Source organism: Sebastes fasciatus, chromosome 2, assembly GCF_043250625.1.
Source record: "Sebastes fasciatus isolate fSebFas1 chromosome 2, fSebFas1.pri, whole genome shotgun sequence".
Classification (NCBI taxonomy): Eukaryota; Metazoa; Chordata; class Actinopteri; order Perciformes; family Sebastidae; genus Sebastes; species Sebastes fasciatus.
In genome coordinates this window covers 7,100,041-7,123,608 of record NC_133796.1, presented here as the reverse complement: position 1 = coordinate 7,123,608, position 23,568 = coordinate 7,100,041, and the positions used below count along the sequence as shown (strand labels likewise).

At 40.9% G+C, this 23,568-nt stretch overlaps 1 protein-coding gene across 1 annotated transcript in view; it reads left to right on the top strand.

Annotated features, from left to right (window-relative positions):
- The window catches only part of LOC141783216 (neural-cadherin), a 335,373-nt gene that overhangs the window by 260,364 nt on the left and 51,441 nt on the right, over positions 1-23,568 (top strand). Inside the window, exons 29-32 of the mRNA XM_074660373.1 lie at positions 3,685-3,812; positions 4,843-4,966; positions 13,266-13,446; positions 20,066-20,232. Of these exons, the coding sequence (XP_074516474.1) occupies positions 3,685-3,812; positions 4,843-4,966; positions 13,266-13,446; positions 20,066-20,232 (600 nt within the window). The remainder of the gene's footprint in view (positions 1-3,684; positions 3,813-4,842; positions 4,967-13,265; positions 13,447-20,065; positions 20,233-23,568) is intronic.

Below are 23,568 nucleotides of genomic sequence, written 5' to 3'. Positions count from 1 at the left end.
GATGAGGACCACTTCAGTAAAAGCACAGGGCTGTGTCTGAGTTTTGTCAGCAATCTGCCAAAATAAAAGCCTTTTCATAACCAGCACCATCAAAACCCCTCTTTAAAGCCTAAAACGGAATAATCACACTTATGTCACACTTGAATTTGAGCAATTTAGCTGGTGACTCAAAGACTCCTAACGTTCCCCAAACCCCACTTAAAAAAAAAAAAGCACTGCTTACCCAACCTTAAGTGCAGGCTAACCATTTTAATAATGTCATCAAGACCTTGTCTCTAGTCTGCCGCAGAAATGTGTGATCAATGTCCTTTACCAAACTGTGCAATTCAGCACCACGCGATCGATCGTTGTGAAAAAAATGCACCAGTCTTGTTCATTTCTTTTTATTTGTTAAATCTCTTTTGCATGAAAGGAAATATCAGCTTTAGGTTCAGCTTCACATTGAAACATGCATAATCACAGAGTACACTTGCTCAGTATTGAGAATGAGGAAAGCCGCACGAATGCTTGAGTGCACCAAGACTCTGGACTTCATTCTGAATTGCATGAATACAACAATTCATTGAGACTTTTGTTATTACAACGGGGGGATTATTCTGCATCACAACGGTATTATTCTAAATCACATGTGAGTCTATTCATTTGTCCTGAATAGTCAGCGGCAGCAGCTTATCCAACGTGGTTGTGTGACCTGGCTGGACAAGCTGCCGTTGCGTTACCGTGTGTGATCGAAAGCAGCAAGGACAGAGCTGCTGTCTGTAGATGTACTGTATGATGATTCAGTAGCCAATAATCTAGCCTTGAGCAGTGTTTTTCTAACATAACACAAGAACGTTTAACCATGAAACAGTCGCTGTACTGTACATGGACGACATCCAATAATACACTGTAGAAATAATTGCCATTGGTAGATGTAAAACCTTCTGGAGACTTGTACACTGAAGTTGTTTGCATATTGTTGTTAGTACAGTATGTGTATGTAAACAACCACTGTTTATGTGACATGATCAACCTAATTGATGTAACTGAGCAATCAACTGGCACAGCAGGTACGTATTAGCTGCTGTTTCCCGACACATTTACCTCCTGCTGATGCTGGTTTTTAAGTAAAATTAAAAGCTTGGGATGGCAAACTTAATTTCACTGTAAATAGTTTAAAATATCCCCCACGTGTAAGGTACATTTCAGGATTTTATTGGCATGTTTTTGTATGGCAATATACATTCAGTAGTTGTTAATTCTCTCACTGCGCCAGCTGTTTCAGGGTCTTTAAGTAAATCGCCGTCCAGGGGAACATCCTCCCCGACAGTGTAACATTGCCGACTGTATAATAGTCTCTCGTCCATCTCCCTTTACTGTCATGTCCCCTTGACTGCCTCCCATCTAAGTCACGGACCACTTTGCTTTAGCAAGACATTCTTTTTAGCATCTAACTCCATGTAAAAACCATTCACTCTTTGTTTCTGTCACAGTACCGCTCTCTAATACCACCTCTTTCAACAGCATGACTTAAAGTTCTGCAGTCTGATTTTATTTTTTATTTTATTTTTTTACTCCAGGTAACATTTTTGTGAATAAAACTTCGGCAGGCAAACTTATTTGAGGGCATTTATTATGCTAATGATCAAACCTTGTGAATGTGCACCTACTCGTGAACAGGTGGTGTTCATCAGGTTGAAGGAGCAATTAATGACATGTTTGGCAAGTTATGAGAGTTTGGTTAATCAGACCTAGGAACAAACGTCGAACGTCACAGGAAAAAGTAAACTAGATGTAAGAAAATGGAAAAATGTACTTAGCCTAATATGTGTATTATTCATGTCTACCTAGCATTATCCACAGTATGAAGACTGACTTTTTAGTGTTCAAAAGCTTGTATATTTTTTAAGTAGGGCTGTTAATTAAAATATTTAATCGTGTGATTGTCCATAGTTAATCGTGATTAATCACACATTTTTTATATGTTCAAAATGTATCTTAAAGGGAGATTTGTCAAGTATTAAATACTCTTATCAACATGGAAGTGGACGGATATGCTGCTTTTTGCAAATGTATGTATATATTTTATATTGGTAATCAGTTAACAACACAAAACAATGACAAATATTGTCCAGAAACCCTCACAGGTACTGCATTTAGCATAAAAAATATGATCAAATCATAACATGGCAAACTGAATCCCAACAGGCAACAACAGCTGTCAGTGTGTCAGTGTGCTGACTTGACTATGACTCGCCCAAAACTGCATGTGATTATCATAAAGTGGGCATGTCTGTAAAGGGGAGACTCGTGGGTACCCATAGAACCCATTTATCATTCAATATCTTGAGGTCAGAGGTCAAGGGACCCCTTTGGAAATGGCCATGCCAGTTTTTCCTCGCCAAAATTGAGCCAAGTTTGGAGCATTATTTAGCCTCTTTCTCGACAAGCTAGTATGACATTGTTGGTACCAATGGATTCCTTAACTTTTATAGTTTCACATGAAACTAGAAAACCTAGTAAACCCAGTATCCTCTCTCTAGCTTTTAAAACTGAGCCCGCTACAACCTAAAAATAGCAATTTGCGTTAAAGAAATTAGTGACGTTAAAACAAGTTTTCGTTAACACATTATTATCGCGTTAGCTTTGACAGCTTTGATAGTTTTAAGTCAATGCCCTACATTCAATTATAACTTTAAATATCTGACATTAAAAGGCCTTTTTCACAGCTGCCATGTTGACATATGTCATAGCAGAGTGTAATTAATAACATTGATTATGGTCCCATTCTATAAAGTGTGTCACAGCCATTCAAGTGAGCCAGCACGCACAATACCAGGACTGTGGTCCACCTCAATGGAACAGGGCCAGCTTTATTAGTATTAATTACACCTGTGTTTACTCTGCTATGCCATATCAAAATAGGTCTATTTTGTAACTAAAGCTTCTGCTCTCTTATATTTCTAGGTTGTATTCTGACAACACATCTGAAAGCTTTTATCACAGATGTGAAAAAAATAAATTCAAATGATGTGTTTTAGCACATGACTGGAACTGTATGCTAATACACAGGGTGTTGTTATCCAACAGAGTAATTGGGATGATTTTGGTGCCAATTTGTTTGTTTTTTAGGAACTATCAGGTTATGTTAGCAATGGACCAAATTCCCCCCAAAAAAGCATTTTCAAAAAGACCCTATACTGTTATAATACCAATGTACATGATAGTGTAGATCCTAGTGTGAGCTGTAATGTACTGTATGTGAAAGAAAGAATTAACCTTATGTCCAAAAAGATGAGATGAACATAATGATTTACTGTAACTTTAATGTATAATGATAATAGAATACTATATAACGCGAGTTAAATAGTGGCTGGAATATATAACTCAAGCTGTTTTTAAATAGGTTGTCATGGCTACTTCTTCTTCACCTATAAATACACAAATTGCACAATTATTGGAACATGCTGGTTTAAGATGAAGTCTTGGTTGTTGTTTCTGTTTTTGCATTAACAGGAAACATAGCAGGCAGCAGCAGAGTAATGTGCACTAATGTAAGAAATCGGGGTCGGAGAGGCAGCTCCCACTATAGTCATAATGACAGCAACAGGAGGTACACTCATTATAATAATGTAGAGAAGTAGGAGGCTTTATTAGTGCATTTGGTTTCTATTCAGCGTGCGCTTGTCTGTGTGTTCTCCTCAGGAAGTGCGGTTCACCCTGGATCGCTGCTCAGGGGCGGCGGTGATGGAAATGGAAGGACTGGGCAGCTGGTTGACCACCGAGGACCACTCTTCCTGCGAGGTGACGGGCGTCACACCCAACACTGACAGGTATGCACAAACATCTGACCGCGCGCATACACTGCCTCTATTTTTGAAAGACGGGTGTGACTTTATGTGTGGGGATGCGTAGGAGAGTGTGTGCAAAGGTTATTAAATTTAATTGGGGCCACATATCATAGATGTATATACAGTACATACTGTAGATACCACATTGGCCGCTTCAGCCCTTTGCTGCGATATGTCAGCGTCGGCGCCATATTGGCCTGTAAACATATACAAGTGAACGTTGGAGCTGCCGTTTTCTGGATAAAAGCACTATGACGTTTACATTTCTCAACCGATTTCAATGAGTCATATCTATATTCAAGGATTTAATAATAAATGAATTAAAATCTGTAAAATGTGACTTCATAATTTAATGTAAAATTACATTTTGAATCTATACAAATAATATAAATTGTCATTAAATAAACAATAATATTAATGTAATCTTAAATTATGATCGATTACATGTAATTTTAATGGTACACCTTTTAAATATACAGACATTTCATTGTTTTATAAAATAAGGGAAAAATCTATTTTACAGTGTATGGTATTTTACATACATACAAGAGCATACAGTAGTAGGGTGACAATCATTAAAGTGCTGTGGACAAATATTTATGCCATCCAATGATAATACGAAGAAAATGCTTTAGTTTTGCAAATAGAAAACGATGGTGTGTTGGATTATGTCATATAATATATCAATGTTTTGTTTACTGCTTGTTCTGCTGCAACCAACAGCTTTTGTTTGTTTAATTTCCCGTGTTAAATGTAAAGAGGCTTGACTAGAATGAGCAGGTTAAAAGCTAAAACAATGGCTAAAAAGGCTTTTAATGGTGTGGTGAATTCTCATTTATTTCCTATACACTTCCATGTTTTTGCTTTGGATTTCTGGCAGCTCTACCTAAATGACAGGGATATGGCAGTGCATTAGATATGTGTGCTATGAGCCCTGATAGGCAGTAGTGTGTGTTTATATATATATATATATATATATATATATGTGTGTCCATGCGTCTCTGTGTTTTAGACACCTGAACATGAGCCAGGTGCTGCAGCTCGGCGGTGTGAACGAGGACATCCCCTACATCTACCCTCAGCTTCAGCACAAACACTTCACCGGTTGCATCCGCAACCTCATCGTGGACAGCAAGGTACCACATTTTTACATGCAACACTGACACACTCACACACACCGGCACATAACCTCATACCGCTAGCACACCAGCATGCAGGCAAACTCAAACTCACGCCTGCACTCGAGCTGATAAATGGATTAATAACAGGTTTCAACGGTCACAGTACCCCTTGTGCCATGTAAGAGGAAGAACTGTAACCTCAAAGCGCTTTCAAATATTACACACGTGCCCTCCGACAGTGAAAGGGAATATAAACCTTTTCACTCCTGCCCAGTCTGACTTCAAGTCAAGACTTTCAAGTAACCTTCCACTGCTCGGTTTGAGTTAAAGAGTCAAGGACTCCATGCTCAGCCATGACAATCGGAGCCCAACCCCAACAAAACCCAAATCATCTCCGTATGAACACAGGCCTCAGGTATGATAGCCTTTTGTGAACCCGCTGCCTTCTAAAGCCTAACATTTTGACTTGGCTTCAAATAAACCTATGACTAAGTGAGAAATTTTGTCCCTGCCAGTCCAAAGCTATCGAGTCTTGCCTGATGTAACTGTATTTTAGACACAAATGTCAGGGTCTTTTTCAGACTCTATTCCTATTGATGCAGACAGGGTAATATGTGGGTTCCCTGATAGTCAAAAATAACATGGGAAGATGACCAAGAATATTATATCTAAAAAAAAAAAAAAATTAAATAAATATTTAATCGCGATGAATCACAGGATTGTCCACGATTAATCGAAAATGATCTGTTATAAATGTACCTTAAAAGGAGATTTGATTACTGATTGATTTAATACTCTTATTAACATGGGAGTGGGCAAATATGCTGCTTTATGCAAATGTTTGTACAGTATATGTTTATTGCTGTAAATCAGTTAACACAAACAATGACAAATATTGTCCAGAAACCCTCACAGGTACTGCATTTAGTACAAAAAATATGCTCAAATCATAACATGGCAAATTCAAGCCCAACAGGCAACAACAGCTGTCAGTGTGTCAGTGTGCTGACTTGACTATGACTTGCCCCAAACTGCATGTGATTATCATAAAGTGGGCATGTCTGTAAAGGGGAGACTCGTGGGTACCCATAGAACCCATTTTCATTCACATAGCTTGAGGTCCCCTTTGCAAATGGCCATGCCAGTTTTTCCACGCCAAAATGTAGCGCAAGTTTTTATTTAGCCTACTTTGTGGCAAGCTAGTATGACATGGTTGGTATCTTCACTCTAGCTTTAAAACTGAGCTACAACCTCCAAAAGATCGATTGCGTTAAAGCGTTGAAGAAATTTGTCGCGTTAAAACAAATTTGCGTTAACGCGTTATTATCGCGTTAACTTTGACAGCCCTATTGGAAATTGAATGTTGATGTTTGAAAGATGTTAAGCTTACTGCTCAAAATATAACTAATGTGTAACTTGTCACACTTTTAGAAGCAATATTACTTTTGTTACTGTTAGCGATCTTTCATCACTGTGTTTTTGCTTGCATCTGTTATTAAGAATTAAAGGCTAACTTTGGTATTTTCAACCTGGACCTTATGTTCCCGTGTGTTTGTGTCTAAGTGATAAATGGGGACAACAATTTTTAAAATTGGTTCAGTATCGAGAATAACGTTGTAACCAACAGTCGTGAAACGAGCTGTGAGGGCAGGTGAGCAATGGCAGTGCCACTGACAGGCTCAGATTTTTATTATAAGTGTCTGACAACATTATGGAAAGGACCCTACAGAGAAATAAAACCTTTTTCTTACCTTTCTCTTGATCCGATCTGTTTGTTATTGTGTTCCAAGTCCTGCTCAAGGAGAGGTCTCTGGCTCTAATAAACACGGGGGCCATCGAATTCAAAGACCTCATCCACATTCAGACATTCAGCCATGACATTGAAAATCTTTTAGATAACACTAAGCTTCGCTTTCTGTACTCCACCACAACAAATTCTGCCCAGATGCCACTCGCGTTTCCAGCATGGATGTATTCCACTATTCCACCGTTGTCTTCCGGCAACACGTCAACTCGCCAGTTTTCAAAACGAGACTTCTCCTTGTTTTACTTTCCATAATATCAGACACTTATAATAACAATCAGAGCCTGCCATGGCAAAAACAAGCACTCTTAAAGGATGTAAATGACGATGCCAGCTTGCCCCAATAGCACCATATTGCAGCCCGTGAGCAGCTGACTTCTACAGCGCTCTCCTTCAAGACTGGAGTAATTTCAGAAATTGTTGTCCCTAATAGTCACTTAGACACAAAAACATGAAAACATAAGGTCCAGGTTGAAAAATACCAAAGTTACCCTTTAAGTTACACCTGCTCTGCATTCAGATGAGCCTGTAATCTGATCATGGCATTTTTACATTCTCTAAGTGAAGAAGAAGGCGAGTGGGAGGGGAGCAGGACTTGACACTTTCATAGCAGGCAACAGAAGCTTTGCTACAGGTTCTTTTTGCCATCTGCTTCAAACACTGCGGCAGTGACTGCTTCAAATTGGATAAGAGAAAAGTGTAACTTTATTTCAAGGATCTTGAATAAATATATGCTCTTATTTTGAAAGAAACATAAATGGAGAGTCAAAAAGTATGATCGGCCCCGATATGCTTTTTACCGCAGCTGAGCAGGACTTAATTTACAGCTGAGTCACATGTTTTATCCAAACCATATCTTGGGGTGAACTAGCAAACCCTTGTGTAAAAAAGGATATAAAGTTAAAAGCATAAATATAACTGCATCCGTAGCTACAAGTGCGTCCAACATACGTTTTCTCTCCTGATACCAATTCCGTATTCAATCTGACTTGAATCATTGAGCAAACCTGATGTTTACTAATACAGTTTCTCTACATTTACACTACTGATGCAAATGGCTTTCAGACATATAATTATGTAAATGGAAAATCTCTATCAAAATGTGTCAGCTGTTAGATATTTTTTTTTTCTTCTATTTTTAGGTTTGTTTTTGTACTGCATCTAAGTGTGTGTGTGTGTGTGTGTGTGTGTGTGGTTGGCCTTGTTTATTTCCTCTTTTGTGGTCGCCCACTCATGATGTAGGGACCCATCTTCTATCAGTGAGACCAGTTTATGTTGAAATGCAACCCGGTCATTACAACATTACACGGACATCCTGTGTGTCATGAGTACGCATTTTAGCCTTTTCGCGTGTCATTTGTATGACACGCGGACGTCCGTGGTTAGGTTTAAGAAAAAACATTAACTTAGGTTCAGGCAAGAAAACACTTAGTTAAGGTAAGGAAAAACATGGTTGGGCTTAAAATAAGTAAGCCAAGTAAAACATGTACAGAAACATTGTAATCCATGTGCATAAAACGAGTTACAAACGTCAATGTGACAATCGTTACGTGACAAACGTCATTACCGTAACTTACAAAACAAAACACCGGTCAACAACGGTCTTGAACACGGGTCTCCTGGTTAAAAGTCTGATGTTCGTCTTTCTCGCTTTTTATTCTACGTCACTAACTCTTACCGTAGCATTTATACGCTGATGCTTTTACATTGCAGTCAGTACAGGATACATGACGTACAAATGACAGAAATCAAGAAAGGCATATTTATTGCACGCTTTATATGCCTTTTCCTACGAACAGGCTGATTTATGTACAGTATTTGTGAAAGAGACGGATATTGTTCTGATCTTCAAATGACAAAAGGTTAGTCAGTTAGCTTGAACCATAGTAGTCTGGTTCAGGGTGAGGAGTCATAGGTCCTCTAAGGACAGTGAGTGTGGTGGCTGTTAGAATTATAGTCTTGTTACCTTCATAAACACAATTTATCTGCGTCCAGTCATCCATTCCATCCATTAGCTATACCCGCTTAACCTTTAGACGGTCACATGGGAGCTGGAGCCGATCCCAGCTGACATTGGCGCGAGAGGCAGGGGTGCATCCTGGACAGGTCGCCGATCAATCACAGGGCTGACACATAGAGACAGACGATCATTCACGCTCAAATTCACACCTACGGGCAATTCACCAATTAACCTAACCTGCATGTCTTGTAATGTGGGAGGAAACCGGAGCACCCAGAGAAAACCCACGCAGGCACAGGGAGAGCATGAAAACTCCTCACAGGAGGGCCCTAACAGGCCGGCAGGTTCCAACCCAGATCTGTCTACTGCATCCTTTGAGTAGACCTTTAAAGCTCTATTAAGGTGTTGGATCTCCAGAGTGGGGCTATAAAAGGATATATGTTTCTCCTGCTGCCATGCTAAAGGCTTGTATAGTTGGTACGGTGTACCTTAGCTGGAGACGTAGCGGGAGGCTGCACAAACGCAGTGTACTAATGAGAGAAATCTGCATGATGCGTGTGGGCGGACATGAGGATAATAAATCTCCAAAGAGCAAGCACCAGTAGGCGTACTGATGATTAATAATGTTGATGGACGTGTTCCGGCATTGTGTGACTTTTTTTTCCATTCGCCGGTGTTCTTATCATCACAGAAAGTGCTAATGTGTCACATCCTCATCTGTTTGACTTGAGGTGTGCGTGCCTGTGGTGTGGTAAAGGTAGTTGACATTGATAGACACACTTGCTGTAACTCTCTGTTTCTACGTGCATGTCTCCATGTGACTCTCTATGATACTATTACATGACGTTATCCTGCGATTATGTATCTGGCTGTGTTGACTGTGCGTCTGTATGCATCCGTGTGTTTCCTGTCGGCATCTGTGTGTGTAATTTATACATTAGCATTAGGGTTGTCAAAGTTAACGCAGTTATAACACATTAACGCAAATTTGTTTTAACGCCACTAATTTCTTTGACACATTAATGCAACTTGCGATTTTTAGGTTGTAGCAGGTTTAAATAAAGCACCAAACTTATGCTACACAAAACTGGCATGGCCATTTTCAAAGGGGTCCCTTGACCTCTGACGTCCAGATACGTAAATGAAAATAGGTTCTATGGGTACCCACGAGTCTCCCCTTTACAGACATGTTCACTTTATGATAATCACATGCAGTTTTTGGCAAGTCATAGTCGAGTCAGCACCCTGACACACTGACAGCTGTTGTTGCCATGTTATGATTTGAGCATATTTGTTTATGCTAAATGCAGTACCTGTGAGGGTTTCTGGACAATATTTGTCATTGTTTTGTGTTGTTAATTGATTTCCGGTATAAATGTATACATACGTTTACATAAAGCGAGCATAATTGTCCACTACCATGTTGACAAGAGTATTAAATACATGACACATCTCCTTTTAAGGTACATTCTTAACAGACAAAAATGAGTGAATCATTTGCGATTAATCCCGATTAACTATGGACAATCTTGCGATTAACCGAGATTAAATATTTTAATTGATTGACAGCCCTAATTAGCATGTTTCTGTTTTGGAGCGAGACGGAGATACAGCATGTCAGGACCATGTCGCCTATATTAAACCTATTGAAGTGTGATGCCTGGCTATATGGAAACAGTGTGCGGTATGTGTGGATGAAGAAGAAAGTAAACTAGACTGGGCTAAAGGCAGGGACCAACATGAGGCTGTGTGCAGGAAAAGAGACAGGAAGAGATTTTTTGATTTTATAATTGTGTTTCTATTCTGGAGTTGGGTCTCTCCCCTCTGGCTGTCATTCGCCTTTTTTTTTTTTTTAACTCTCTCCCATCCTCGTCCTGTCATTATTCCGCTCGTCTTTCTCCCTTCAGTTCACAGTCTAACATTACTGCTCTAAGTTTTTCGGTTGTTTTGACAAAACTGTCACTCCATTTTTAAGTATGGAGGTTTGCAGTTACAGGGGTTGGGCTAATGGCATTTTGAATGCCAGTAGCTTCGAATTGAAGTTGCAGTGTTCCTCAGCAAAAAGTTTGACAGACGTAGAACATTCTGGACCAATGTAGAAAACGTGGTTTCATTTTTTCCACAATAAATGCTGTTTGTTTTTGGAAAATCATGGCCTAGATGTTACATAGCATTGCATAACATTCATTAGGCAGAAGAAGCTTCAGAAAAAGACCTTTCTGATGTCAGGCCAAAACTACAATTTATTGGAAATTCGTGAATAAATGAGTGGAGAAAAAATTAGATTTTCATCAAATTAGATTTTTGATCCTTTTACTATCCACTAGTAACCATTGGTGTTGCCACGTCAACCAGAAATGAAATCTAAAGGTATAACTTTATTTCTGATTAAGGGAAATCTTAATGCTACCGCATACAATGGTATTTTCAGACTGTTCTCATACACCATTTGCAGCTATAAGTGCATATGAAAAGTAATGCACCATAATTTGTATATATCCTAAACCTAAGCCTAAAACTAACCAAGTTCTTTCTTGTGAAGACAAAGTTTATTTTGAAAGGACAGTATGCATGTAACAAGCAGAAATTGACATGTGTTGCTGGACATTCGTAGACAAATGCACCAAAATCTCGTGGAAAACTTCCCAGAGGAGTGGTGGCTGTTATGGATTCGGAATGAGAATTTCATCAATCACGGATGGGTTTAAAGTTGATGAGCGGCTGTGGTTCAGAGCAGGTCGTCCACCAATCGGAAGGTCGGTGGTTTGATCCCTGACTCTTCCGGTCACATGTCGAAGTGTCTTTGAACAAGACACTTAACCCCACATTGTTCCCGAAGGCTGTTCCATCGGTGTGTGTGAATGAGTATTTGGATTAGATCCTGATGGGCAGCCTCTGCCGTCAGTGTATGAATGTGTGTGAATGGGTGAACCATGTAGTGTAAAACGCTTTGAGTGGTCGGAAGACTATAAAGGTGCTATATAAATGCAAGTCCATTTACCATAGGTGTCCCTGCCCAGCCCTGTCCCCTAAAAATGATGTCCCCATGCAACTAAATTGTATTGTGAATCACGTTTCAAGGGAGACGTATTCCATGTAAGATGGCGCTCAAGTTGGTGAATGGGCCAAACAAACACAGGACTTTCACGCAGGAGACAGCTGTTCATGACTTGTGTGAAACTAAAAGTTTTAACCATGATGTTTTGTTACTAAACCTAACAAAATAGTTGTGTTGCCTAAATGTAATGGAATACTTTTGTTGCGTTTTATATTTGGTTTTGTTTCAATTTCACAATGTTAACCACATGTTTAAAACTGTTTAAAAGTGCAACCGTAATCCCTCGAAAGGTAATTGAGAGTGCAGTTTAGTTGTATGGGAACATCATTTTGTAGGAGACGGCTGCCTCACCTCACTCGTTCGCACAGCATACTCACAGCTGTATACTTTGTATTTCGGTGTAAAATTCCGGAGACATTTTTACAGCCAACACCTTGAATTAATCTTGGCAAATACATGTAGGGCAGCCTACAGTGTCTCTGCGTGAGGGTGTCACACTCTTTTCATCTGAAGCCAGAATTTGTAATTTAAGCAGAAGCAGGTGTATTTCTGCATTCAAGTCTTATACCGGTCCAAGTTTTTTATGCTCAGACGCACAGATACACACCGCCTTGACACAGGTGCACAGTCAAATCAATCGCAGACACCCCGATGTGTCTTTCAGTCATTGATTGCTGTAATGTCTGTGTTTCAATCAGAATGATCAGTCCAAACCAAACAGACGAGCTGTAGCTTTTAAAGGTCAGCAGCCAGTAAGATGCCTCCTCGCTGGAGGTCAGAGCCAATCAGCAGCTCCCTGGCGGCACGGCTCACTGTCAGTTTTTACGATCCTTTGCATTCACACGTCCTTGCCGCGGCACCAACATAACTCATAAAGTTCGGTTTCGGCAGAGAGGAGATTGAACATATTAATGTCTTTTATGGCGCGCTTTTGTGAGGGACACAAATTTAGGCGTTCAAGGTTCCCCCGTCCTTTCAGCTTTCTATGCAGGCGTCCATGCTGTTTGTCTGTTAGAAGATTTGTCCAGTGTTTGGTTTCATCGCTGTGGGAGGAGAGAGTCAGAGAGGGCAGAGAGAGAGAGAGTGGAAAAGTAGAGATGGCCACAGTGTTCTCATGTCCTTCAACACATTTGAAAGTTTCCTTTTTGTTGTTTCATTTTCACTCTCTTTGACTTTCTTTTCGTCTTTTCAAACTCTGACTCCCCCTCTGGCTACTTACCCCCTACCTGCCTGTCCTGTGTCTTCCCCGATCCCCGTTCTCTGCTGTCACTTTGCTTTTTTGTCTTCTGTTTGTTTGCTACAAACTGTTTACTGGCAACTCTCCCTACTTCCCATCTTCTCATCTCAACTCTCCTTTTTCTTCCCTTTTTAACGCTGTTCTCTTACATCTTTCTCCTCTCTGTTCATCTTTCCTTTCCTTCCTTTCCTCTCCCTCTCGTCCTCTCTACATGCACCGACCCTCCATCTCCTCTCCTCTATCTCCTCCACTCAGCTGTATGATTTGGGCTCCCCGGCCGACTCGCAGTTCAGCTCTCCAGGCTGCCTGACCACCGACAGCAGCTGTGTCAACATGGGCTACCCGTCCTGCGGCCACCGGGGTCGCTGTCACGGCGAGTGGGGCTCCTTCAGCTGCCAGTGCGTGCCGGGATACACAGGACACCAGTGTGAAGAGGGTAAGCCAGAATCTTTGTTTGGACGTATGCATTAAAGGAATACATCAAACAACAACAAAACAAAATCATCCATGTGTCTCGGAAAGATCGTTTGCTCCTTGGCTAAATGCTTGCAGCAGAGACTATGTTGAGTTACAGAATGTAAAACTCAAAAAGGCATAATTGGTAGAAGCTGGTCACATACAGTATGTTTCATACTTAGCTATCAGACACAATTAAGTGCAGTTGATAAAATAGATGGTTTCTCACCTGAAACAGCCTCCAGATATGAACCTGGCTATATAAGTTATAATGAGGTCATTCTTAATTCTCAAATATGTGGATTTACAGGCTATGACAGGGTTTTCACCAGTGTAATGCATGCCCGGCGGCCCGCCAGGCCTGAGATGGCTCCCCGCTGGGCCTAATCATCGGGGAATTATATATTTTTTAGATGTTTTTTTAAAACTAAAATGTGTTATACAAATAGCAAACTCCTTTAAGGAATAACTCAGTTGGTAGGTTGTGAGCTTAACGAGTGTCATTGTTTGTGAGTGACAGTGAGATGAAGTCAGCCGTAACCAGCTGTGAGCGTAGCAGTGCAGTGTGTGTACAGTTTAAGCTGTCTGTGAAAAACTGCTACAACTCCTCAAGACACAAGCCAAGTTCCCGTGTCTTGTAGCGTTTTTCCACACGACTCAGCGTGTCAGCCCAGCAGGACAGGGATTTACGTCTCCATTACAGCACGGCTACCTGCTTGAGGGTGTGTGTAACCATGGCTTTGACTAGTGGTCAAAGCGGATGTAAATTTAATTTCCTATGTTCTTCACAACAAAAGTCCCCCTGTTATTTTGTTATTTAAAAGCTTTTGATATGAAGTAGCAGTTTTCATCAGCAGCAACTTCACACGACTCCTATGCAGCTGAAAGCGAAACAGTTAAATAGAGTGCTCCAGAGATGACGTATTTTTGTAGGCCAACCAGGAAGTTAGCATCGTCCTGGGTTCCTTAGACAAAAAGCCAATGTATTGTTTTATTGGGTTTAGGATTACTGCAGAAAACAAGCTGTGTGGCAAACAAAAAATGTTGATGCTTACACGTTTTGTTCAGCAAGATAATCTCCAGAAATGAACAACACTTATTATTTTTGAAGTGTGAATGCAATCATCAGAAGTAAAAAGCTAACGTTAGGCTATAAACGAACAACACCACGGTCACACGAGCGTGAGTATACACAACGAGGCTGTAAAAGCGGACGAGTCGGCGTGATGACGTTTAGTAGTCTCATTTAGCCACTTGTTAGCAACCGCCTTTTTTAAGACACATAAAGGCTTAAAAATTAAAAAGTGGGATATTTACTGACTTCAAAGAATAAAACGTTAAAATCTCTTAAGCTTGTGTTGACCACAGACCTTATTTCAGGCATCTAACAAAAAACCCATTCAAAGAACCCGTTGACTTCAAGACGAGGGAACCAGAAATGCTAAAATGCTAACTCATTTCTGTGTTCTAGGACTCATTCCTGTAGCACTCTATTAAGCAGATATTTGAAAGTGCAAACAGGGATGCTCAAGATTCACTTAGAAGCTACAAAAGTACTGAGAGCTGAACACACAACTTCTTTCTCTCTGGTCTTCGGCTCGCTGCCGGTCCCAAAAACTTTTCTGGCGGAAACACTGCATGAAATGATCACACTTAAAATAGCACAGTGTCACAGAGGCACATTCCAGCTTCAGTTATGTAGCACGGCTAAACAAGATGGTCAGTTTCATGTGACGGTTAAAGAGGGTAAAATGAGCACTGTTAACAGCTTACAGGCTGTTCTCTCTCACAGCCTCAGGGACACAAAGCAAGTAAACCCACTTTTTTATTTGCAGTATAAAGTGTCAGTCTTTCATGCTGAATTTATTATGAATGTCCTCCTCATAAACATTAAGAGTGGGAACCTCCCGTTTTGTAAACGTGTAACCTAGAATAGTAAAAGAGGATTGAGTGGACGACAGACATTGTTGGATCTTACCAACTAGGGTTAATTGCTTCTGTTATCACCTGCTGCTGTTCCTAACTTGAATGGTATAGAACAACCATCTGCTTCATGGCATCCTGTGTGCAGGTGGGATGTACTCTATTTGTAAATTCATGCATATATAGGTCACGTACTTGCCTCTGTGATACTCAGAACAGCATGCAGGCCCTTGGCAGCATCCATATTAAGGATATTTAAGGCCTGAAGAAAGCAGCTCCTTGTCAGCTTCTCTGTTTTGGCCACATGGCTGTGGAGGCGTTCGCCTGCCTGACTGCCGCAGCAGTTGGAATAGACTGTTGTTGGACTGAGATTGGATCTTTAATGACCCTCCTGCACCGCCCCTCGTACACGTCCACCAGATTGAGGAGAGCACCTCCAGAGATGCTTTCTGCTGACTGCAGCACTCTCTGCCACGCTTTACAGGCCTGTTTGGTTCTCGTCTTATACCGCACGGCGACGCTCCTTGACAGGACTCTCTCAAATGGATGAATGAAGGAGGGAATGTGAATGAATCACCCTCCGTATTCATGAGATGATTCATATCTTTGAAAAAAGCAACAAGCTGTGGAGTCAATGACCAACTAGGGGCACGTGGAAGATTTTGGCAGCAAATGAGGCAATCTTTGAAAGAAGAAAAAGTACAATATATTGTTTAACACATGCAGCCTGTGATTTATCTGGATTCAACCTGTTCTCACTCCCAACTCGTCATATACCGTCGTTTGGTGAGACGCACCGGGCTTTCAACTCACTCCAGTGTAAACCCATCGGCGTCATTTTTAGATGCTCAGAGAGACTGAGGTATTATAAAGAGCGAGAAAGTCCGCTGAGGGAGAAGGTTGGGGCAACTCCGGGGTCCGGAAAGTGAAGCCAATACGGAAGTACCTTAAACCTTCATCTTTGTAATTGCCAGCAGGGAGCGACTCCTCTGTTTGCAAAAAGAAGTCTGGTTGTTGGGTGTCGTGTTAGCTCACCTGGTAGAGCAGGCGCCCTATGTACCAAGGCTGAGTCCTTACTGCAGCGTTCCGGGGTTTGTCATGCATGTCATCCCCTCTCTCTCTCTCCCCCTTTCATAACTGTCACTTTCACTATCTAATAAAGGCAAAAGCCAAAAGAAAAAAAGAAAAAGAAGTCTGGTTGTATAGAAGTCTTTGAGAAGATGAAGATGACATTGTAAACATGAGTTTATGGTCTCAATCACTAGTTTAAAGTCTCCTTCAATACAGCATGATGTTCATTTAGTAAATTATGGTCTCATTTAGAGTCAAATAGACCATAAATGTCCTGCCGAGACCTGACATGTTCAAAACCTGACGCTAGAGGGGCACCTAGAGAGTCCTAGTTTGAAGCGTAGGGCCACTGACCAAGCGTCTGTATTGAGAATGTGTTGCTGGATTACATTTAGGGGACCATGAAAACAAAACCTGGCAAGACAGAGCCCCTTTGTGGGCTCTCACCATAGCTTAGTGGTTAAGAAGCCGATCATCCTTCCCATGTTAGAATATGGTGACGTACAGTACAATATTGGTTGGCATGCAAGGGTGCTCTCCAGATGTATCATGTTCTCTATCACTCTGCTATCTAGTTTGCTACAAAAGCCCCTTTCAAAACGCGCCACTGCACTCCTTGTTCTTCTGTCAACTGGCCATCTTTACACACCCGTCATAATATTCATTGATTCATGCGTATCTGCCCCCCCCCCACCACCACACACTCACTTGTTGCAAACTGCATCTGCTGCCTACAGCACCCGTTCTGCTCGACCATATTCTGTTGAAAGTTCCCAAAAACAAATACTGTATTCGGCCTGTCATCATTCCGGTCGGACTAGAACGATCTGCAAATAACACTAAAACTTGACAATTTTATCCCCAAGTCAGCTTTTAAGAACTCTATTACAGACATTATGGCTGATGCATGCAGCTGTTTCCCGACTCACTAATAATCTCTAACCTTTGTCCGTCTGCTGCTTACTGTTGTCCCATGCATATTCTTGTCCTCTTGCTGCTGCTGCTGTTTTGCTTTGCATGTTTCTCTCGCTGCTTATGTATGCTACTCTCGTTCTGTTGTTTGTGTTGCCTGCTGCTGTTGTCTGCGAGCTACCTGCCCGATGCCTGTGTGCTAGACTGCATGTCACCTGCGTAATGCTTGTTGTCACATGTAATGCATGTTGTGATTGTATGTCAGCAGTGGGTGTGTTGGAAGTGTTTGGATGTGTGCTGCTGTCTTTTTTTAGCTTCTACCGCCTTTCTCACAAGAGGCTGCGGCTTTTGCCAGGCCGCTATTGCAAATAAGAATTTGTTCTTAAGGACTTAAAGGTTAAATAACAATAAATAAAATCATGCACCGTAAAGTCCCTGGATGGAGTCCAGCAGGGAGCCTTTGTTGCATCTCTCTCTCCCTCATTTCCTGTCATCTCTCCACTGTTTGTAATTAAAAAATACTTAAAAGAAGAGCCCCGTTATGTCTGTTTTGAACTTGACCCATACCCACAATGGGACTGGAGATGCCTTAGCTGAAGTGTATTTACACCTGATATGAAATTGTATTTCTTGCGTTCACATTAAACATTAATGCGTTACAAAAAAAATCTCCTAGCCTGTGCTGTAGTAATATTTAAATCCTCAAAGGTACACACAGTTATGTTCCACCTTGCTTAGTTGGCATTCAGACTGTAAACACCCCTGCATGAAAAAAATGCAAGTTGTTTGCTTGCTGGTCGGCGTGTTGTTTCATGTACCGGTGAGACGATGAAATATGATCCAGGGAGTCCAGTTAGAGTAACAAGTCCATGAGTTTGAAAGTTAATCAGATGCCACACCACTACGCAGTGGTTTATAATATTATGAGGAAGAATCCCGCTGCATTGAAACGTTATCACATTTTGTCTTTTGTGCTGACAATCACAAGGTAAACAGCAGAAATGCATTTCACATTACGAGAAATACTGCAGCCATCCCCCTCCAACGGTATCCTACAGTCCATTTCTCACATTATGTTACCGTCTAAAGCCCACTGCTGGCTCTTCAATGGATATGATACTCATTGCACCTGTTTCCATCTTGGCATTCTATTCCCCCAGATGCAAGGTAACGTCAGGAAGAAAGAGCGTCTGCAACTAATCTAAGGAGCAGCAAGAAAACAGCTGAGAAAGAAAATACACTCGTGTTTTTCCTTATGTGGCAGTTACTTTAAAAAGTCAACTAGGGATTGAATAAATACTTTTTCTGCAGGTTTTTCTGTACTGAACAACTTATTGAAAGGTAGAGCTGCACGTTTACGGCCAAAATGATAATCTTGATTATTTTGAACAATATTGAGATTATTTGCAATTTCACATTTAAATAAACAGAGCGCTGCTTTCACCGTCATGTTGCGCTTCATTCCAACCGTCAAAAATTCAAATTGTTATCCTTTTACTTTGTTATTGTCATCTATAGTGGTTATTTGATAAAAGAAACCCACACAATTCAAATGATTAGGAAACAAATGATTGTATTTTTATTTAAATATTTGTTTTGATTAATTTTTTTAGCATTAGTAGTTCTGCTTAGAGGTAGTGTTAGGAAGTTAAACAGGTCAAAATTCCCTCTCTAATGTCTATTTTATATTGCTTTGAAAACATCTTCTCGCCAAAAACTACATTTTACAAGATTACATTTGAACGCATCATGATAGTGTTATAATTTACCATCGTCCCAATACTCATATTGACTGAGCAGACCTTGAATGCACCATAATGTAACTCAATGTAACCTCCGTAAATGGAGCTTCTTGGCTCCCTGCTGTCAGCAGACGAGCCGGTCACTGTGATGACTCTGAGCAGCATCATGGGAATGGATTACAATATAATACGAGTCTGATTAAGTTAGTTGTTCCAAATGTTTTAAGGTTGTTCCTCCATGTTCATTTAATTGTGGGAAGCAAAAATCGTGATCGCGATTAATATTCTATAACTGTGCAGCCCTATTGAAAAGTCAGATTATTAGTCTATAACTGATGTGAATATGGTTTTATATCCACAAATCCCACACAAGCAGCTCTGCGGGCTTACTACACAGCAGTAAAAGTCAAAATGAAGTTTTTGAGAAGACACGGCCGATCAGATGCATATCGTATGCCAAGGAGAAACCAAAACTGTGCGATCCGACGTTGTCTTCAAGCGGGATTTCACGAGCCGCTCAGCTTCGTCAAAGTTGCATGGCAGAGAGACAAAGAGGGAGAGGTGTGGAAGCGAGAGACGGACGGAAATTCAACTTGCATACGCTATGAGATGGAAGAATGGCTTTGAAAAACATTTTAGGTGTGCTTGGTTTAGTCTGCTTGGCATGCACAAAATCCACTTCTGGGAACATGGGCCTAAGAACGAAGAATAACCCAAGCTAAACCACACATACATATTCCATCTTGTGTATTTTGCATATTCTGTCCTGCCACCAGCTCTCTGCATACGGGGGGGAATTGAGGGACTTGTGAAAGTTGAAGTTAAGTGAGGTCACTTCCCTCTGGAGTGTAGCATCTTCTAACTGGATAACGGGTTATGTATTTATCTCAATAATAGCACTATCTGACTGACTTGTGTGTTTGTGTGTGTGTGTGTGTGTGCCAACCTCAGAGGTCCCAGAGTATTCCTTTGATGGGCACAGTCACGCGCATTACCAGCTGGTGTCCCCGCTGCCGGCCCGGAGGACATGGGTTCAGGTCCTCGTTCGAACCCGCAAACACAGCAGCACCATCCTGAATCTGATCTCGAAGGAGCAGAGTGAATACCTACGACTAGAGGTAAGACTGCTATCTGTGTGTGTGTGTGGGGTGGGGGTGGGGGTGTGGGGTAGACTGTGATGCTCAGATTGTGTGAAAGCTTGTCTCCTCATTTTCAAAAATCTCTTCATAGTTCATGCTGTTTTGTTATATTTTCGGTTGTGTGCAAAAACAAATATGGTCTATTTTGCACAATTTTGAACATAACTGGAAATGTCTCCCCTTCCTTCCATCCTGCAAAGTAACAGCAGTCATTTTCTTCAATCATAAACTGCACTTCCAGGTTGTAAACAGGAAAAAAAACAATTCAACACAACAACACCTTAACAAGCTGCAGATTTCAGTTTCTCCAAATGTTCCTGTCAAAGTTAAAGCTGACATAGTGCACTAGGTGCATGTCCCACTAACCTTTTAAAGGAATAGTTTACATTTAGGGGAAACACTAGGGCTGGGACGATTCGCCTACGGCTTTTCATTCGATACTATCACGATACTTGGATGCAGATTCGATATGTAATGCGATTTTACAAGTATTGCGATTCGATATTAGGATTTATTGCAATTTTTTTAACACTAGACCATGGGAAAAAGTTGAATAATAAGAGCACAGTAGGTAGAACAACAGCAAAGCAAATTTCAGACCGCGAGCCTTAAGTCCTGCAATATCTGCATAATACCTCGGTAGCACAGTTAGGGGTGCGTTTCACCCTTTGCATGTGCTTTCAAAAATGACATTACATACCGCTACACCCTCTGAAAGACAGTAATGTCAGACGAGGACAGCGGCAGCCTAGGGGAGTTAAAGAGGTTAATACAATGCGTTGTCTAAATTTAAAGTCGAAGGAAATAGTGGTTCTCATATGCTGTATTAGCAGTGCAAATGATTTAGATTGGCGTTGAAAGCACACTGCCTGGACTGAATACATTAACTGTATTATTTGGTTATTTGTCTTGAAGGCTTCATTTCTCCCACTCCTATTTCCCTCTGGTGCTCCGCTCACACTTGACTCGCTCTCTCATATTTGTTTATTTGCTAGCCTCCTTTGTTTCCCTTCATCCTCTCCACCCATGACTTCCTCTCTGGGATCGGGCAATAACTTCACCAGTCCTTTCCTCTTCACCCCACGCTTGCAACCGCAGGTATTGATCAACCATCGCTGTCTGAAATGATGGTGATCATCCATACCACAGCTTCTGTTACAGTACCACCTCTCCTCTGATCCCCGTCTGTCATCCATCTGTCTCTCCTTCCCATCCACCCGTTTCCCACATTTCCTCTTAAATGTCATACCGCTCCCTCAGCGCAGCCACACGGAGAGCCGGTTCACATCATTTATCCACCATAAATAGTGCATTTATTTCCGAGTGCAGACAGCATGAAAATGTATGTTATCTTATGAAATAGCCCCCCCGCAGTGAAACATTGGAAACCCTGCAATGTTCTCTGACAGAAATATAACCGTATTGCCTACGAGGATTATGTTTTTCACTGTAATAGTTCTGTTTGCTTTTAATCAGAGGAAGGCATTAGTATGCGTTACTCTTGGCTGGTTGCAAACTCACAATGTGAGGAGCTGTGACTTGCATTCCAACAACATGGTTAGTTAAAGATATTACATTGTTTTTGTTCTAAACTAACACACACACACACACTTGAGCAGCATAGAAGCTAAAGGCAGCTTCATCATGTTTAGTTTTGACTCTGGGAACAGCCAGTAATCCAGAGCCAGCCGACCTGAGAGGTGGTTCATATTGGGTCAGGAGATCTGATAAGAACCTCGGACCTAAACCGTTCAGTGATTTATGGGCAAGCAATAGAATTTTGAAGTTGATTATATGAGAAAATGGTGCTGTAGCCAATGTAGTGATCTGAGAACTGGAGTTATATGCTGAGCCTTTTTGGTCTTTGTTACAACCCTTGCATTCTGGATCAGCTGAAGCTGTCTTAGACCAACCCGATCTTATGGGAGGCGTATAAACAGCACAACCTATGTTAAAACCTAGGAGTACTTTTCATTGATGATATATTTACTTTTTTTCTGTTTTATTTCTTCAGTATTTTGTTGTTAGTATTATGGTGATCATGTGATTGCCTCCCATTGGTTGTCGATACCATATAGGTGAGGCCACATCCGCTTTGTCGAATTGTTTTAAGCCCTGACGAAGACCTACAGTAGAAACATGTTGGCTTTTTAATAAAGGCTTTTTAGTATTTTTCCTTCCTCATTTGCCACTTGTTTTAATATTTTACAGTGACTGGATTGCCTTCCTGCCTATCCTGATTTTTCAACATTTTCTAAGAGCACCCGACATGATTTTGCCGTACGGTTGAGTACACAGAGCAACCATTTATCTCTCTTTCCAAATACGATTTTGAAGTTGATCATGTGAGAAAGGGGAAACTCGTGGGTTCCCATAGAACCCATTTTCATTCACATATCTTGAGGTCAGAGGTCAATGGACCCCTTTGAAAATGTCAATGCCAGTTTTTCTTCGCCAAAATTTTGTGTAAGCTTGGTGCGTTATTTATCCCGCTACAACCTAAAGATCGCAAGTTGCGTTATGTTAAAAAAAAATAGTGGCGTTAAAACAAATTTGTGTTAAAGTTTTATTATCGCCATAACTTTGACAGCCCTAATGGAAAGCCAAAATCATACATACTTTATCAAAAATAATTCAGTTTATTTTCATACATTTAACTCGTGCAAAGTGAAAAATCCCAAACCTGACTGATTATTAACTTCTCAAAGTAACAAAACTCCAATGTTGGTGTCATGCTCACCATGGTGCCCATTCAAAGCTGTTGTTCCAGCCATTAAAGTGTATATTCAACTTCCCATTATCTGCTCCCTCCCTGACAGATGTGGACACCAAGAGAGGCATTATCAATTACGTGAATTCTATTGAACCATCCGTACTTATTTTTATCATTCAACCTCCACAAGCCTGGTGTTCTTGCAGCTTTACAGGCCGAGGTTGAAAACTGATTGTGAAATAATGAAACTGCAACTTTTCTTTTTCATTTATACCCACGGCTTTCTAGTTTCAGAGAACAACTCTCACTTTGTGCACAAATGTACCTGCTTTTCAAAGTCAGTCTGAGAAATTAAGGGAATCTCTTAACTGACATTTAAAGGGGACGGGCATGTTGCAGGAAGGTGGGCTAAAATAAATATATAAATTACTTATTATATGAATGAATGTATACATCTCCTAGAATGCACTGCACATTACAGACTGACTGACTGACTGACTGTGTTGGTTGAGGTTTTCTTTTGAGATCAAAATGTATGAGTAAGCAATGGGAGGTCCTGTGAGTAGTAGAGTAATTTTGCAGTTTAATGGTGTGTTGTTGGC